We start from the raw sequence: 17,887 nt of genomic DNA on the forward strand, positions 1-17,887 counted from the left end.
AACCCACTCCCTAACCCCAGGCATCCACTGATCACCCCCAGTCCACCCTGGAGTCAGGGTTGTAGGCGGGGGGTAAGGAGGAAAGGCTGTCGGTTCTCCCTAAGGCACCGTTCCAGAAAACCCAAGGGGACAAAGGCAGCGGGCATGGTGCTGAGAGGGAAGGCTCAAAGCTGGGATAAAGGAAAGAGCGGAGCCCCCGGGTCGGGGGTAGAATAGAACGTGGCCACCCTGGTTTGCTGCAGTCAACAACTTGGGTATCTCAAGGTCCGCGAAGCATGTATAAAAGTATCCCTTTGGCTGCTGGAGAACAGGGGCCAAGCAAGATTAACTACCCTGGCAGCACCTGAGGGCTGTACCTTTGGCCTGCAGGAAGCCGCAAGTCGGGCCTGCATGGTTGTCATGGCAACCGCAGTGCTGAGGCTCCGAAGGGCAAGGGGAGGAGAAGAGGGGTGGAGAAGGCACGTGGTGGCTTTTCTGGAAAAGCCCATCTGTTTCTTTCCCTTAGGAAACGAAGTCAGGGCACACAACAACAACAACAACAAAGGAGGGATGGGCATCTGGGGTCCAGAAAGAGAAAGGAGAGAAAAGACTCTGAGACGCTCCAAGAGCAGCTCTCCTGATGGGACGCGCTTCCCTTCCTTTTGGGGGAGGCGAGTGACTGACAAAGAAAAGGACTGGGCGGGTCCCCGTGGGCGGCATCTGTGCAGGAGCCGTGTGCAGGATCAGGGCAGGCTCTGTGACCTCAGGCTTGCTGGGGGCAGTCCTGGTAGGACCCTATCAGCCACAGCAGGATTTCTTCTTAGCAGGGTGGCCGACCTGAATGGTGTCCTCTCTCACTGTGTCTTCTTGCTCCTTGAGGAACCTGGGAGAGGGGAAGAGAGAGTGTCAGTGATGGAGAAGTTGATAGGCCCAGGGGCTGGCAACCTGGCCCAGCCACCCTCAGGTCACAGGCCATCTGGGCCACATGGAGAGAACCCACCCTCACCACGGCATCAGAGAGAATCCTGAACATCTCCCCCTGGACAGTACAGGTGCACAACTGTAATTGTAAAGCCAGAGAGTTTAGTCGACATGGATCCTTCAAGACATCTCCTCCAGGAAGCCTCTCCTGATCCTCTAGGTAAGCCTAAGTGCCCCTGACAGCATCTGACCCTTCCTCTGTCATGACCCCACCACCCAGCGTCACAATGCGTGGCTTCCCTGGCTGTCTCCCTCGGCCAAAAATGAGTTGCTTGGGACCGAGACTTATCTTTTGTCTCTGTGCCTCTGCAGCCTATCACAGTAACCAGCACACAGGCGAGGCTCCAAAATATACTGATGGGTTGTGACCTCTGCAGTAGGGCAGTGCCATGTGTCCAAAGCTCCAGATTAATTGTAGGTGAGGAATTAAAAATAATGGTAAACACCTTGTCTCTGCTTTATACTTTCAAAACGCTTTTGCATTACACATCTCCTTTGATTCTCTCAACAACCTGTGAGTGGGCAGGGAAGGAAGGCATGATTGGTGTTCCTACCTTCCTGACAAACCTCAGAGAGGCAGGGTATTTGCCCAGGGAGTCAGGGGCAGAGAAAAGCCTATAATGTTTCCTTCTGATACTCCATAACCCCATCACCTCGCCAATGCATAGAGGAGTTGTTCTGCGCTCTTAATTACTCAAAAGAAAAATATTTTTAAATGCCCCAGAATGAGTGCTGAGCACAAAATGGGCTCTGTTAAGTATTTATTGGATGGATGAATAGATGGAATGAAATGACGGCCTAGATGGATGAATGAATGAGTGAATGCTTAAGTATTGGAAATGAGTCCCAGCGTGGTTTTGTTGTTTAAATTTTTGGTGTAGGCAGGGCCTTAAGGAACCAGTCTTTTCATGTTACCAGCATCATTACCTTGGTTACCTCTCATTGATTTCCCATCACAGCCCCTCTTCTTTCTGGTTTCTACACCCACTCCTTTCTCCCACACCCAGGAATTCACATTATAACCCAATCTTGCCCCCAGTTGGCTTCCAGCTAGTCCCTGCTAAGACTTCAGCCAGTGCTGAGGAGCCTCTGATCTGACCTTTCCCAGAAGGATTTGCATTTAAAAAGAGCATCCCTAGAAAAAGGCGGCCTTTAAGACTCAGAAGAAGACTGCAATGGGGGCGACAGGCAGGGATGCTTTCTTTCCCAACAGCATTGTTTCAGAAAGCTGTTCCTGATGTTGCAATCCCATACAAAGGCCTAGGACCCCATTGCTTGTACTCAGAGGGCTCCGGCCAATAGGGAGGAAAGGGGGATCAGAGGCGTGGCCTGGGTGGCGGGAAATACGGTACCTCCCTGAAGGCAGATACAGCTGGACACGGCAGTTACTGCACCTGGGGAGCACATCTCTTTACCTGGCCAGATGGAGCAGGGACTCTTTGGTGTTGTGACCAGAGGAGGCGCTGCATTCATAGAAGATCAGATTGTTGTCCTGGAATCATAAATCAGAGTGAATATAAGAGTACTGGAGTGAGAGGGGACTGTGGGGGGTGGTGGGAGAGCCCCCTTGTGCATCTACCTACAGCCTTCACTTCCTCTCGCAGGCCCCTTGACCTCCTCATAATCCTTCCTCACTCCGTACATGGCTGATTTCTGTCTCCACAGGCTCCCTGACGAATGCAAGCTCTGTAACCATCTCCCAGGTGAGCTATAACAATTGTAAAATAACGAAACCATACGCTGTCTATTGCCTCTTTATACTTTCCCAAATTACTGTCAAGTACACACGTGCTCATTCCAGGTTACACCAGCCCTGTGACTCAGCCAAAGACACAAAGGCCAGGGCGGGCAACATTCTTCCCCCTTCACAAGCAGGTAAGCTGCTGTGAGAGAGGGCGCTTGGCTGGCTTGTTCAGTCCCACAGTGAGTTAATGGCAGAGCTCCTTGCAGCATGCCTTCCCCAAGACAGTGGCATTCTGTAGGCCTCGGGGACAGGTTTCATGAGGCGCTCCAGTAGGAATTCTCTTTCGCACCAGTTAATTAATACTCTAGCTGCCCTGGCTGTCGGCACTGGTGCACCGGACTGGCCATCAGCTCATTAGGGTGAGGTTGTGCCGCCTGCATGGTGCGGGAGCCCTTGGTTAAGGCTCATCGTATTCCACTGATCACTCCCATTAACAGACGACTGGCGTCATGACGACAGTGCTGATGGCACAGGGCCCTGGTTTTAGATGGCCTCTTCTTGGAGGCTGATGCCCTGAGGGGACGCAGGCCAGCTGAGTGTGGACAGTTCTGTGGCTGTAGCTCAGGAGGTTCTGCCATGCTCCCAATGCAGCTTTCCCCACCTACACCCACAGGCAGCTCCGCCCTCTGCCCCTCTCACCCAGCCCTAGGGACTCTATCTCTCCCTGTCTGCCTTTCTCTCAGATCTGCAGTCTCTTGGGTCAGCCTGTCAAAGAGTAGAAGTTCCATGGGGTTGGAATAGTGGGGAGAGAAGGACATAGGACTTAGAACTGGAAGACATAATTTGCCTTCCTGCTTTGAGTTCTGATCCCACCTCGGATGAGCTGTGATAATACGAATGTATCACTTAACTCCTGAGTCTCAGTGTTTGTTTGTTTGTTTTTTTTTCACCGACAAAAAGAAAGAAAGAAAGAAAGAAAATAGAAGAAAATGGATAGAATCTTTAGGTCCAGGTGTATTTTGAAATCCAGAATTTTCCGAATCTTAGAAAGGTAATACATGTATATACTATGTATTATATAACACCCTCAGTGGATTTCAGACAGCACGCTAGAATCAAACATATTACTATTGCTTCAGTAAGACATTTGAATATTCACCTTTTCAAAGCGAGGTTACAACCATGAATAGCCTCATGTCATTTCTGGTCAGATTTTTCTGCCAGATAAAATACAAAACAACCCTTTCTGTTTTCAGAGCTTTTTGGATTTTGGAATTGTGGACATGTAACTGTCTAGTGACCCTCCATGTAGATACCTGTCAGGCCCTTCCTCCTCTTTTTTCCTTGAGTCTTACTATCTGTGCTCATTCTCCCAGGCTCTGAACTCATGAAACCCTGTTTAGGACGAGCATGCGAAGAATTACAGAATCATGGGGCTGGTAAGCACCCCATCCTCCCAGACACACAGTTTCATGAAAACCAAACTCTGAGGCAGTAAGAGAAGCCAAGGAACCACGCTTTGTTGCCTGATTTCCGTTAGGCCCCATTGATTCCATTTTTGGGCAAGCGGCCCCATGCTTATTTTAATGGTAGGTTTTCCAGGGTGTCTCCTGGGTTTATCTTGAGTTCACGACTTTGAGGCTCCATCCTGACGGAAAGGATGAACTCTCCAACGCAGTGGTCTACAGAAGAACACACTGCTTTACAGACAGTGAGCTTCTCATCCCTGGGGCTGATCAAGTGGAAATGCAGATTGGAGGGGGATTGAAATAAGTAAACTGTTGCTATCTTAGAATTTATAATTCTGAGTTACAAGGAAGGGACTTTAGGATAATTCCCCATACCCTAGTGGTCCCTAACCAACCCCGTCTTGTAACCTGTGGCTTTCTATGCAGAGTTCTACATGCACAGGAGCTGGGCCATTCCCACGATGCCAAGACACCCATCTTTCCCAGTTGCTCCCTTCCCATGGACTTTCCAGAGAAAGTCCCCACCAAGGCTCCTGGGCACTTGCCCGACTTCCCTCGGGGTTACACTCTGTCGCTTGTTCTTTACCTTGGCAAGCTGCTCTCCGAGGCCCCGGGGGACTTCCCGCTCTTTCTCGTTGTCAAGCTTATTACCCAGCAGAAGAACAGGAACCCGGTCTCCCACAGCTTCCTGCAGAACAGAAAATGTTTTCAACTGAGAGGGGTGTCATAGGATTGCCCAGAGAGCAGACTGACAATGTCGGCTGGACAGATGGGACCTGGCTTAAGAATCCCCTGCTGCTGTAAAAAGTGAGGCCGTAATAGAATCATCCTGAAAGCAGAAAACAGCCGCCTTCTCCAAGAGCCTCAGTTTATCACACTTCTGCAAGGTGCCCTAGGACTGCCTGTGCTGTCTCCCAGTCCCTGTGTGTGCAATGACCACTCCCCCTTCACGATGCTCCTTGGATCTTAGATGGAACAGCAGGCCCCCCAGGTGTGCTGGATGAGGGGACAGTTGATGCCAAGAGGCCACATGCCCCCTTCCAGGGCATTCCTAAATGGCCAGGTTTAGTCCAATGGACCAAGGCCATGAATGCTCCATGGCTTGGAGTTGTTCTGGAGATGATTTGATTAGAAACTGTATCACCAGAGGCCTCAGGATAGCACATAAGCTTCTGAGGGTTGGATCCAAATCTGCCTCATGGTCTTGCGCCCACAAGGCTCCATAAATGACTGCCATGTGCCTTGCTGGAGGCGGGCACCACAGACCCCTGTCACTGGGTGCTTTGGCTCTGAAGAAAGTCCTGTATGAGAAGAAACGTTGTGGCCATAGCAGCTGCACTGCTTGGGCCAGAAGTCACAGGTTTATTCAAGGTATCACACTGTTTACTCCCGCAGTGGATGTGGTTTACCAGCCAGGGGTCTCCTCCCGGGTCTCCACCTCCTCCCTGGTGAAAAGAGCACTGTAGGTATCTCTCCCGAGGGCGCCCAAAGGACCCGGGACTACCGACTGCCATTCAGTGAGTGAATGTGGTAATGTGCACATTGGAGAAGGTTGTTATTTTTACTTAAATATTTAATTAGGGGCTTTTAATCATAATTTAGTAACAAATAGTTATTCATTGTAGCTAAATGTTTTACTAAATAGAGGGACCTGTGGGATAACAGAAGCTAATAAGCAGTTACAGTTTTGCCAATACTTCAGCTGCTTTACTTGAGCATTTCAAATAAATGTCCAAAGTCCATCTTACAGGCATACCGATTTTAAGCTTAAATGCTATTATGTTTGAAATTAAGCCTCAATGTTTCCTTAATCTGTGCATTCATTTTTAGTGCAGTTCAATGGGGGGGGGGGGGATTCTTATTTACCAAACGAGAAAGTTAAGGCTCAGAGAATCCAAAAGAACCTTCAACACCATAAGCACTGAATTATGAGAACTCTTGAGTATATGGGTCCTCATTCTACAGCCTTTTCCTCTAGATTCTTATTTCCAATCAAGTCTCTGCTACTTAGTGTCTTATTAACTGGAACTCTCTAAACACGGTATCTATTGGTGAAATGATACTGTGTGTTTGCAATGATGACTCAAAGGCACTACAAGATCTTACAGTGTCTTCTGACCCCTCAAAAATAGATTAAATTCTGGACACTGCAGTTGATGTGCTAAGTGGATTGTACATATTCCAACTACTTGAAGGTGAGAAAGCCACTCACGGCATATATGAAATCCTGTGGCCCCCTCATTAGCTAGAGCTTTCGCTAATGGGAACACCCCCTCCTCTGACCGTGCTGTGCCACAGGATACTTGTGTGAAGAGCTTTTCACGGAAAGGGAAGAAAGGAGGAGGAAGCAGGGAAATGGGCCAAGCAGCTTGCTGTTTAGAGCACATGGGAGAGAGATATTTGTAGATTTATGTGTGAGGAATGATTAAGGCTTGTGGGATTTCTTGACATGGAAACTCTGAAAATATGAGCATCAGACTTGAAATCCCAGGGCAGAATTCTACCCCGGGTTTTGCTATTATTTGGAATGGGCGATGGCTTGCAGAGGGGATGATGGATACTGAATGACCCAGTAGGATGAGGTAGGGAATGGGTCATAAACCCAACATCTGGGTCCTGTGCACCATAAACAGCAATGGTGCCTCTTCCCTCCTGGGAAAAGAAAGGGCAGGTTTCTTCTTTTTTTGCAGGGGAGGCCGAGGTGGGTGGATCACAAGGTCAGGAGTTCAAGACCAGCCTGGCCAAGATGGTGAAACCCCGTCTCTACTAAAAATACAAAAATTACCCGGGTGTGGTGGTGGGTGCCTGTCATCCCAGCTACTCTGGAGGCTGAGGCAGAGAATTGCTGGAACCCGGGAGGCAGAGGTTGCAGTGAGCCGAGATCCTGCCACTGCACTCCAGCCTGGGTGACAGAGCAAGACTCTGTCTCAAAACAAAAAAACAAAAACAAACAAAACAAAACAAAAAAAAACACCAAAGCAATTCCTGGATATAAAAATAAAGGAGCTTAGAAGGAGCAGAAAAAAAAAAATTTAAAAGCAAAGCACCCAGCAGGAGCTGCGGTTTCTTTGTATTGTTCTTTTCTTACACAGCCACTCTGGACAACTCGTTCCCCTCCAGGGACCCTGGCCTGCCACTGATAAAGGAGAATTAGACTCACCTCCAGAGATTTGGCAAAAACAAATGAGAATATCCATAAGACCAGAGAGTGTGCTAACTATCACAGTCAGTCACCATCTCCCCGGCCCGGGTCATCAGTCTCTGACACAGGGGCAGGGAGAGGAGCTGGTATTGGGGTAGGTAGCCCATGGTCCTCTCTGACTTCAACCCCAAAAGTCTTGAACTATCTGTCTAAACTTTCTCATACCTAACTAGGTTTTCAGCCTGCATACCACTTGGCACGAGATGTTCAGAATTACCTCCTAGATGAAGCAACATCTCCTTCAAGCCTCCTAGGGCTTTGCTGAACAGGTCTCAGGTCTACTCGAACTCTGATGTTGAGACTGTGAGAGATGTTGGTAAAAATCCCATCGGCGTGACAGGTTGCAGTGAAGTCATCTTAGCTCCTTCAGCAGGCACACAATCTCTCTTTGGGAGACGTGGGTTCTGCCCTAGCTCTGTCACCATCTCTCCACGTGACTCATCTGAGTCTCTCCTCTTTTCTGTGTCTCTCTGTTCTAAAGCCAGGTTCTGTTCTATGACCCTCTCACAGAGAGCCCTCCCTCCACCTTCAGTCATTTCAGCTGACTTTCTGTGAACTTGAGCTTGTTGGAAGACAGACTTGTGGAAATTCAAAAGATCACCCATCTCTGACTTTAAATAACAAGAGCTGTCAACTTGGAGCAGTGGATTGGCATTCAGCTCAGAATGTGCAGCTGTTGGGTTTGGTTGGTTGTTGCCTGTGTGCATGTGTGTGTGTGCATGTGTGTAGGTTTTAATATCTATTTGCTAGGAGGCATGAAAAAGCACTTAGCTGGGATAGTGCTGCTATTTCTCTGGAGCCAGAGCAAGAATTTTTTCAGCACATTAAAGCATGCAGTTATGCTAAGAAAAAAATGACTGCAAAATTATATCTTGGGGGTTTCCATATTTATCCATCCCCTGGACTATGAGTCAAAACAAGATTTATTTGTGTGGCTCGTTTTAAACTGCCAGCACTTCAAGCTCAACTTGGAATGTGGAGAAAAAAAATCAAACTATTTTTTGCACCATGCTGTACATTGTCACCAATGACAAAGATCGCAGAATGAGGTTTAGCTAGCAGCCCAGGAAGGGAGAGGGAAGTGGGCCAGGACCCCTTGAGCTGAAGAACTGTCCTGCTTTGAGAGAGAAGCAAGAAGGACTGAAAAGTAAATGAACACCTGCTTTTCAGGAGCAGATTTCAGCCACGGACCACAGGACAAGAGAGAAGCAGTGCAGTGTGGCAAAGCCCTCGCTTCTGCATCGGGTGGTGCTGCTGACAAGTGTGGGCGCCTCTGGGAAAGTCACTTCCTCTTTTTGGATCATAGTTTTTCTGACTTATAAAACAAGAGGTTGCATTAGATTAATCTCCACGTTTTTTTCCAGCTCGGAAACACTGGTCCATTTGGCTTAACTCCGCCAATTCTATTTCACTTCCTCGACTTACACACCTAGCAATCTAGTGCTATCAGAACAGCAAGAGGCTCTCAACAAGAAGTTCAGCATCCCAGGACTGCAAACACTGGGGGCCAGCAATCTGGCTCTGGGGGAAATACCAGCCCATACGGGCTTGTACAGGCTGGCGTTCTAAATTCTATTTTCTCTACCCAACACAGGCCCCAGAGTCTTCTAAGGTCCAGTTTGCCCCATGGCCACACATGGGGCCTTAGAGCCTGACTAATTTCTTTTCCAGATTGGAATGGTTAAACCAATTCTACCCAACTGAGATAAGAAATCGGGGGTGGGTTGGAAATGCCGAGTTGGCTGAAAGACTGCCTGCGGTGACTTCCCATAAGGCACTCAGGAGAATCGGCACAGAGTGCGTCTGGGCCCTGCTTGGGCCTCTTCTGCAGAAGGCCTGAAGGCAAGGTAAAGTTGTCTGGGCTGGGTGAAATAGCAGAATAAGGGCAAGGCCACAGCCTTCCCACCTCATCAAGCAGCACCGGTGCTCTCTTGCACCAGAGGATTTTGGTTCCCTCTGGGCTGGAAGGACTCTCCAGAATCTTCTCACCACACACATTCCTGCTCCGTCTTGGCCTCCCAGAGACAGAGTCAAATGCCATCACACACTGTAGAATTTGGGGGCCAGGAGGGGGCATTTGGTCTGCTTCCTCGTTGAATGATTGCCCAAAGTTTCATGGCCAGGAAGTGACCAAGATGGGATAGTAAGAACTTCCTTTCAGGGAGCTCCACTACCTCCCCTGAGCATCTGTTCCCACCCCACACAACCTCTTCCAAGAGTAAGTCTTTCCCATGCAGGCAAGTACAGCCACTGAAGCCCTTTTTTCTTGTATGCTTTTCAGGTCGAGGGAGGAAGGGGGACTGTGAACAGCTGGCCACCATTCACTTACTAATAAGGCTTCAGAACCTTGAAGACTGTTATTAAAGCTCCCCCTCCACCCTCCCATCTCCGGGCGAGGGAGTTGGTAAAGTGCTTGGAGCTCTTTGGAAAAATAAGGTGCTCCACAAATATAAGGTACTTATTATTTTCAGTTCCCCTCAGATCAAATTAAGTGTCAAGTTTTAATCTATCACCTGACACCTCTGATTGCTGGTTGCCAAGGCAGAATGACTTAGCTTTTCAAGAATCTAGAGCATAATTGCATTTCTGATGCCACCGTTCCACACCTTTGACACACACTCTGCCATTTGACACAGCTTCCTGCGCTTGTTTCTGAAACTCCGCGCTGCTGAACTGAACGCGTTTCCTGGTCTATCCTACTGAGTCCCAGAGCTCCTAGTGTGTGCTGGACATGCCGTAGAGGCTTAGTAAATTCTTGGTGAGGGGTCACAGGCGTCTTTGAAAATGATTGAGAGCTCTTCTACACAAAGAGTCATCCCTGGACCACAGCATCAGCCTCACCCAAGAACTTGCTAGAAACACAGAATCTCAGGCCACAGCCCCGACTTGCTGAAGCAGAGACTGCATTTTAAGAAGGTCCCCAGGAGAGTCTCATATACGTTAGGGTTCAAGGAGCACTTGTTTAGGCCAGGAACAGTGGTGGCTGAGAATCAAAATTCCCTGGGGAACTGTTTTTTTTTTGTTTTTGTTTTTTTGCAGGCCCTGAATCACTCTGGGAGAGAAGGCCCTGGCCTCTGTTCCCTTTAAAAGCTCCACATGTGATCCTGATGTTCATCCAGGTTTAGAATCATCAATTAGAGCTTAAATGTATCTTCGGCTAATATCTAAAGAAAAAGAAAAACTCAAACTACAAATCACATAGAAAAGCCCTGTTTACACATAAAGCATTCTGATTTAACGATGGATAGATTCCCCATCTGAGCTGGGCTTCCCGAGCCACAGACACACCAAGGCCTCCATGGGCCTCTTAACAGCCACACGGCGCGGATGCATTCCAGCCCTGTCCCACAAAGGAACGTTTCTGGGGGATGACTAAACTCAGGCTTCAAGCTGTGATGATGGCCTTCTGAGATTTCTTCACCTCCACCACCAAACTGTTCCATGTCTTCTTCTAGATCCCGGGCTCTGTGCCAGACAGGAGCCTTAGAAACGACACCTCTTAATGACAGCAGAGAGCACAGTTCCACCAATTTGTCACCATCCATTCCCACTAATCCCAGACCACCTGGAGGCTTAGCCCTAGCACACACCACAATTTAGATATTGGGGGACAACTAAATGTCTATGGAAAGGACAGGTGACCCCGGAGAAGTTAGGGCTTCCCTTTCTTCACTTTTGAAGGAGATGGCTATACTAGACGGGAGATTTTCAAAGGGAATCCCTTTTGTCTAACAAAATTGTACTTGACCTCCCATATGCTGAAAAAGGCAAGGCAGCTCTGACAGAGATGGGGGACGAGGGACCCGGATCCATGACCACTAAACCTTCCCCTGCCGCCCCCCTATCTCTGGGGAATGTCAGTCTGATTCCAGGGCTCCAAGGAAGAAAGTCTGGAAACCCCTGGATTAGGTAATCCCTAACATCTCTCCTGGTGCTTAACTTCCGTAAGAAAGATAAATCTGCTTAGTGCTGCCAACAACAAAAGTAAAAAAAAGAAAAGAAGAGAAAAATCACGTCACAAACTCCAAAGTTTAGAAAGGAATTACGGCCGGATTCCCCCATACCATTTGCTTCCATTATTAGTTTGGTGTATAGGCAATCCACCAGCTACATTTCAAAACTTGCATTTTTCTCATTTATAAGTGCGTTAGGCACTGTAATTTTGAGAAATAATACGTATTAGGCAAATTCTTGAGAAACCCTTGAATCTGGCTTCCATTCTGTTCCTTATTTTTTTCTTGGTAATCGGAAGGATGCAGATTAACGAGAGAGAGATGGGGGTGACCTAGACAGGCAAAACTGCAGAGAAACAGATTTGGGTGAAAGGGATCACGGATCTTAGAGCCGAAAGGGTCAAAGACATGGACAACTGCAAGATTCTGCCTTCAGAGCAATGTGGTATCCATTCATCCATCCAGTAGTTGTTGGCCTCATGCAAAGCGTCCAGGTTATGGCGACGAAGAGGTAGCACGGAGACACAGGCCAGCAAACAAGCGATGTGTAGCGGCGTGGTAAGTATGTGATGGTATATGCAAGGTCTTATGGACTTGGAGCAGAGAGCTGAACATAAGCTTCATGAGGGCAGCAGCTTTGTCTCTTTTATTCACTGCTAGGACTCCCAGGCCCTAGAAGAGTGCCTGCAGGTGTTTTTAACAAATACATGAACAAACCATGAATCCTGCTGGTGGAAGGGGTGGGACATCCTACTTGGCTGTTCTGTGAGGGAATCAGCCAAGGCCTGGTAAAGAGCAATTTGTAGCTTGTCCACACTGGCCCTGGCCTTGAGAAGCCTGCATTGGAGTGGTGGAAAAACTTTTAAAAAGCACGTACAAAGCGACACATTGCAAGCAGGAATCATAAAAGTAGAGTCTCCCAGATCATTGAGAATGCAAAGATAACACAGTTGTTCTTGGGCCCTGCCAAGACCCTTGATTTTGAGGTGAGCCTGGAGCCCTCACATTCTGGATCAACCCCCTCTTGTGTGAAGAGCTGTGACAGAGGCCCCCAAACATTGCATGGTGCGGCTCCCGGGCAGGGCATAGCTGGGCCTACTGGAGCTGGAAAGACTCAGGGGGTGGGGAGAGGTGCTGCTGAGAATGAGGGAAGAATCTGGTTGTGACTCGAACACTGATTTCTCCAGGACCCTTCCTTGACACTTCACTATGTCCCCTCTCCCAATCCAGTCCCCTTCACTCATGGCCCAGCAACGACACAGCTGCTGGCATAATCTGGATTTTCCGTGTCCCTCTCTCCACGAGGGCAGGGACTGTGTCTGTCTTGTTCACTTCTGGGTCCCCAGTAACTAGCCTGGTACCGGGAACTTGGATGAACAGAGGAACAAATGCCTGCATCAGTTTGTTCCTGGAAAAGGCAAGTTCTGAATCAGATTTTGAAAATGCAGAGGCTCAGCTGGGAGATGGACAGAGAAGAAAAGAGAAGCTACAATCAAGCCTAAATGCTCCTAGGAAGGTCGCCAGCTCACCTCCACGCTGCTCAGCCACCGCCGGACCGACAGGAACGACTGCTTGTCTGTGAGATCGTACATGACGATGACACCATCGGCCTTTCTGAAGAACTGCTGGGTGATGCACCGGTACCTGCCACAGAAGGGTCACGGGTCAGGCATGCATGACCTTCCCGCTGGAGCCCAGAACTTCAGGCAGCTCCTCACCTCTCCTGCCCAGCCGTGTCCCACAGCTGCAGGGCCACCTGAGAGTCATCCACATTCACCGTCTTCACACGGTAATCAATGCCTGCAGGGTGAAACGGGCCTGTCAGGGCTGCCCTGGGCCAGGGGCACCTCACTTCCAAATCAGGAAATGAGGCTTCCAATGTCTGAAGTCACATCAGGCCCAAGGTGACAACCTTCCCTGTGCAGCTCGTGGGAGGCAAAATGGAGAAAAGAACAAAGCCCTGGACGGGGAGGCATGGGACTTCAGCTCTGGTCCTGTCTCTGCCACTTATTAGCTGTGGAACCTTGATCAAATCACTTAACCACTCTGAACTGCGGGCTCTTCACTGTAATACAAGCCATATGCTCTTTCTTTCCCTCCCTCCCTCACTCTTTCCTTCCCTCTTTTCCTTCCTTCCTTCCTTCCCCCTTCCTCCCTCCCTCTCCCCCAACTTTCTTTCTCTCTCTCTTTCTTTCTTTCCTTTCTCTTTCTTTCTTTCTCTTTCTTTCCTTCTCTTTCTTTCTTTCCTTTCTTTCTTTCCTTTCTCTCTTTCTTTTCCTTCCTTCCTTCCTTCCTTCCTTCCTTCCTTCCTTCCTTCCTTCCTTCCTTCCTTCCTTCCTTTCTTTCTTCTCTTTCCTTCTCTTTCTCTCTCTCTTTCTTTTTCTTTCACCTAAAATCCTTTAAAAGGCCCCCTAGTAAAAATCAAATGTCCTATGGGGACGGCCTGCATCAACCAATCCAAAGGTATGTGGAGGAAGAAGAAGGAGGGGAGGAGGCACAGGAGGAGGAGGGTAGGAACTGGCAGGTAGAGGAAAGGACAGAACAGAAGGGGTAAGAGAAAAAAGTCACAGGCAACGTTCACCCTTGACATGGGTTAGAGCTCCTAACCCCACCACTGGGCTGTTCACAACCATCTCTCCAGGACTGTGACCCGACCTGGGTCCTCAACCCCAGAGAGAGGGGGCAAGGTCAGTGAAGCGCATTCTGCACCCCACAGCAGCTCTCAGAGGTCAGGACCTCAACACAGGCATTTTGATACAGGTCTTCTCCACTCCTGCATCCTGTAAGAATATTTGCAAAGGCATAAAGAGGTTCAAAAGTGCATCCCACCACCACCACCATAAGTTCCAGATCTTAGAGCTTTAGGGTATCTCCCACAACCTTCAGAAAGGCCTCTGGAGGGCTCAGGAAGACAAAGAGCAACAGCAGCTTGGACAGATAGAGACAGAAGAGACCAAACAGATAACAAAGAGGCAGTAAATGGAAAAGGTCATCCCAGCCACTGCTGCTGGGCAAAGGCTAGTGCATTAAGGACTCACAAGTGAGGAGAGGTGGGAGGATCATCCACTTCCAGAATGTCAGGGGCAGCAGGGAGTCCGGAGGCCCTCTGCTTCACAGATGGGGGCCAGAGAGGAGTGCAGTTGTCTGGGCTCAGAGTGATTTCTCCCATTAATAGAATGCTATTTCCAGTGTTTCTGTGTGCTGCCTCTCTACCTTCACAGAGTCCCCCTGTGACATCCATGTGAGTTATCTGCACACACATGTGCACACATGCATATGTACTCATGCACACACATTCACACACGCACCGAGAGATGAAGCACGAGTCATGAGCAGTCATGCCTTGCCCGAGCTGGTTGGTAGTGAGGTGAGCTGCAATCCCAGTTCTGAGGCTGACTGCCACTCCTGTAGCCAGACTCAGGGCACAGGACACGGGCAGCTTTGTTTCACCTAGAAGGCCCAGGGCTAAGTGCTCCCAGCAAAACAGATTACAGTGGCTGGAAGGTGAATCCAAGGGTGCGTTTTCTTCCTGGCTAGAAGTGGAGGGGCTTTCCTGGTCTGTGCTCTGGGAGACAGAAGGGGCTGCCTGCTTTCTGGTAACAACTGACGGGAAAGGCATCCATTGTCATACAGCTTCAGGGCCAGATCCAAAACCAGCCAGTGCTCCCCGAGTTCAGAGCCCTCTGCCTGCTGGTAAGGCTCGCAGGTAGAGCAGCAGGGAGTTTGCTGGAGAGCAGGGACTTTGCTGGGGCAGCTGGGTCTTAGTTGCTCTCAGCTCCTGCTCCACCTCATGGGCTAGGTGCTTTGCTGGAGGACAGGCAGCTGTCTCTGGCAAGGAGTGAGATGTGCAAAAGAGTGTGCTGGAAAAATGTTCTGTGCCGTGGTGAGCTTGGTGAGACTCCCTGCTGGACACGCGATGTGTTTCTCTCTGCAGCCTCAGACAGGCAGGCTGAGGAAGCAGATAAACAGGCTCTCGGGGGCCGGGTGTGATGGACACAAGGAGAAGACGAGGGGGTGGGGAGGAAGAGGCAGCATGTGCAAACATGAAGCCAGAGAACACAAGTCCAACAGGATAGTAACACGGAGTAACTGGGGACCAGAGGGCCTGGATTAAACTGATTTAAAGACGACCACCAGTTCTGAAATCCCAGGAGTCAAGAGACCTGTGTTGTGCGTTCCTGTCTCAGCTCTGCCACTGACCATGGATGCAGCTCATTTTGGGGGGGTTCTCTCTCCTCATCGGTAGACGGCAGTGGGATGGAGGTATGAAGGGATGAAGGGGCTAAGTTGGATGTTCACAGTGTTTAGGTGCGGCTGGAGCATTCAGCTAACACATTGAGGTGACCCTTGTTTGCAAACGAATTGCTTCCCAAAGGATGGCTCAAGTCAGGAGCCTCCTGGCACCTTGAAAGGTGCTGTGGAGATGGTGTGGGTTAGCGCTGGGCTGATGGTTGCCAGGAGGGTGACCTTAACCTTTCTTGAGGTGACAGCCCTGAGCTGTCATAAGGCAGGAGCGAGGGGGAGCAGTGGCAGCAAGTTGCTCTGGAGAAATACCCTTGGGGGCTGCTGCAGGGATTTCTCTGTAGAGACGGGCAGTGGGACAGACACTGGACCGGTGGCCAAGAAAGGGCTGGGGCATTCTGCCAGAAACAGCTTCCGGAAGAAACACCTTGGGTTCTGGCCTGTGGCTTAATGCAGGGAGGTTGTGAACCAATGTGGTGTAGTGGGAAGAATGCTGGACTTAGAGTCCTGGGTTCCAGGGAGTTTGGCTAACTCGAATGATCAGTCTGTCGTGGATCTCCATTTTCTCACTTCCAACATGAGAGGATGTAATTAGACCATTCCTATGGTTCCTTGCAGATGTAGCATTCTGCAAAAACCATCCGTGTTGTCTCCAGGATGCCTGCAGGGCTCAAGCACCTGCTCTTGAAGGAGCAGGCTGGGCCCTGGGTGGGGCAGGCAGGGTGCCCCAGTCACCAGTCGCCCTGTAGCAACTTGCATTTCACACAAGCCACTGATCCAGTAAAAAACATGCTCTTATGAGGGAGTGGGAGACCAGGAAGTTGGAGAACCCCTCGGAGGATGGAGGTGAGCTGGAAGAACAGCCAAAGCCCTGCCACTGGGCTGTAGCTGCTGTCCTTGACAGGAGATTGGATGGAGTCCTGTTCTGGGGGTGGGCAGTTTTGGCCCGAGAGGCTGTGACTCTGTGGCTGTTATATCTCTTTAAAGGAGGCAGCCTGCAGGTGGCTGGTGCGACATCTGCTTCCTGACATGTGTCCCAGAGCAGGGCCTGCAGTGTGGCAGGGAAACTAATTTGAGCTGCCGCTCGAGCATGTGTGGAGCGGTGTGATGAAGGGCATCCTGATTTGGAACCTTTGATTTTTTTTTCCCCTTCCTAAACTGTAGGGTGTTTCCATAATTGGCCTCCTGGGAAGTGCAAATGAGTCTGATTTTCTATTTTTCAGGGCCTTCCATCTCAGGGCCACAAGTTGAAAATGTAAACAGACCCTGATTTTGTTGTCAGGAGAAGCAGGCCACATGCACACTGCTCGGGGTACATGGGTCTGAGGCCTGCAGGCTGGGCACCCTCTCCCTGCCTCCCCCAGGCCTGTGCCAGAGCCAAGACCGTAGGGCCTCCCCCATGGAATGCCCTCAGGGAGGGCAAGTTGACCTCCCGGGCGCTGTCTCCTGTGTTACCACACTCAGCACACTCCCAGCTGCCCCTCCCTCAAGACCAGACGTGGCCAGGCTCTTCTGGGTTTGGTTTGCAGGCTCGTGCTTCTTCCCATCTGGGTCCCAATTTTTGTCTTGGGATGCTCTCAGTCTCTGGGTGAAGTTGAGCAGAAGGAAAGGGATGGGAAGATATTCCAGGTGTGATAACAGTGTTAAGAAAAGGCCCGGCAGGAAGGACGGGACACCTGAAGCACACAGGCACAGACCCCTCTCTGGGAGAAATGTTAGAAGGACCAGTTTAGGGTAAGAGAAAGAAAATGGAGTCTCCCCAGGCAGGACTCTGGGCTGCTCAAAGTTGGTCTTGTAGAACCAGCTTGTCACACAGCCAAAGGTCGAAGATGGTTGAGTCAGAGACCTAGGCTTGGAGGCAGTCTTAGGGTGCCAATATGATTTGGATTTGTGTACCCACCAAGATCTCATATTCAATTATAATCCCCAATGTTGGAGGTGGGTCCTGGGGCAGGTGATTGGATCGTGGGGCTGGATCCTTCATGAATGGTTTAGCACCATCCCTTTTCCTCATGATAGAGTTCTCACGAGATCTGGTTGTTTACAAGTTTGTAGCACCTCCCCTGTCCTCTATTTCTCCTGCTCTGGCCACGTAAGACGTGCCTGCTTTCCCTTTCCCTTCCGCCATAACTGTAAATTTCCTGAGGCCTCCCCAGCCATGCTTCCTGTACAGCCTGTAGAACCATGAGCCAATTAAACCTCTTTTCTTTATAAATTACCAGTCTCAGGTATTTCTTTATAGCAGTGAAAAAACAGACATACAGGGACGCAGTGGCAACCTCTCATTTTTCAAATGAGAGAAAACTGAAGCCCTAAGAGGTATCACATGCTCTTGAGGTCACACAGCTTGTCAGTGGCAGGGCCCAGATGAGGACTC

The 17,887-nt window shown here is 49.6% G+C and overlaps 1 protein-coding gene across 1 annotated transcript in view; it reads right to left on the reverse strand.

Annotated features, from left to right (window-relative positions):
• Positions 1-750: 750 nt before the first annotated feature.
• The window catches only part of CRACR2A (calcium release activated channel regulator 2A), a 129,070-nt gene continuing 111,933 nt past the window's right edge, over positions 751-17,887 (reverse strand). Inside the window, exons 16-20 of the mRNA XM_011931065.1 lie at positions 12,987-13,068; positions 12,798-12,912; positions 4,700-4,801; positions 2,376-2,452; positions 751-862 (exon numbers count right to left, since the gene is read on the reverse strand). Of these exons, the coding sequence (XP_011786455.1) occupies positions 778-862; positions 2,376-2,452; positions 4,700-4,801; positions 12,798-12,912; positions 12,987-13,068 (461 nt within the window). The 3' untranslated portion in view covers positions 751-777. The remainder of the gene's footprint in view (positions 863-2,375; positions 2,453-4,699; positions 4,802-12,797; positions 12,913-12,986; positions 13,069-17,887) is intronic.

Source organism: Colobus angolensis, unplaced genomic scaffold (assembly GCF_000951035.1).
Source record: "Colobus angolensis palliatus isolate OR3802 unplaced genomic scaffold, Cang.pa_1.0 Scaffold89, whole genome shotgun sequence".
Lineage (NCBI taxonomy): Eukaryota > Metazoa > Chordata > Mammalia > Primates > Cercopithecidae > Colobus > Colobus angolensis.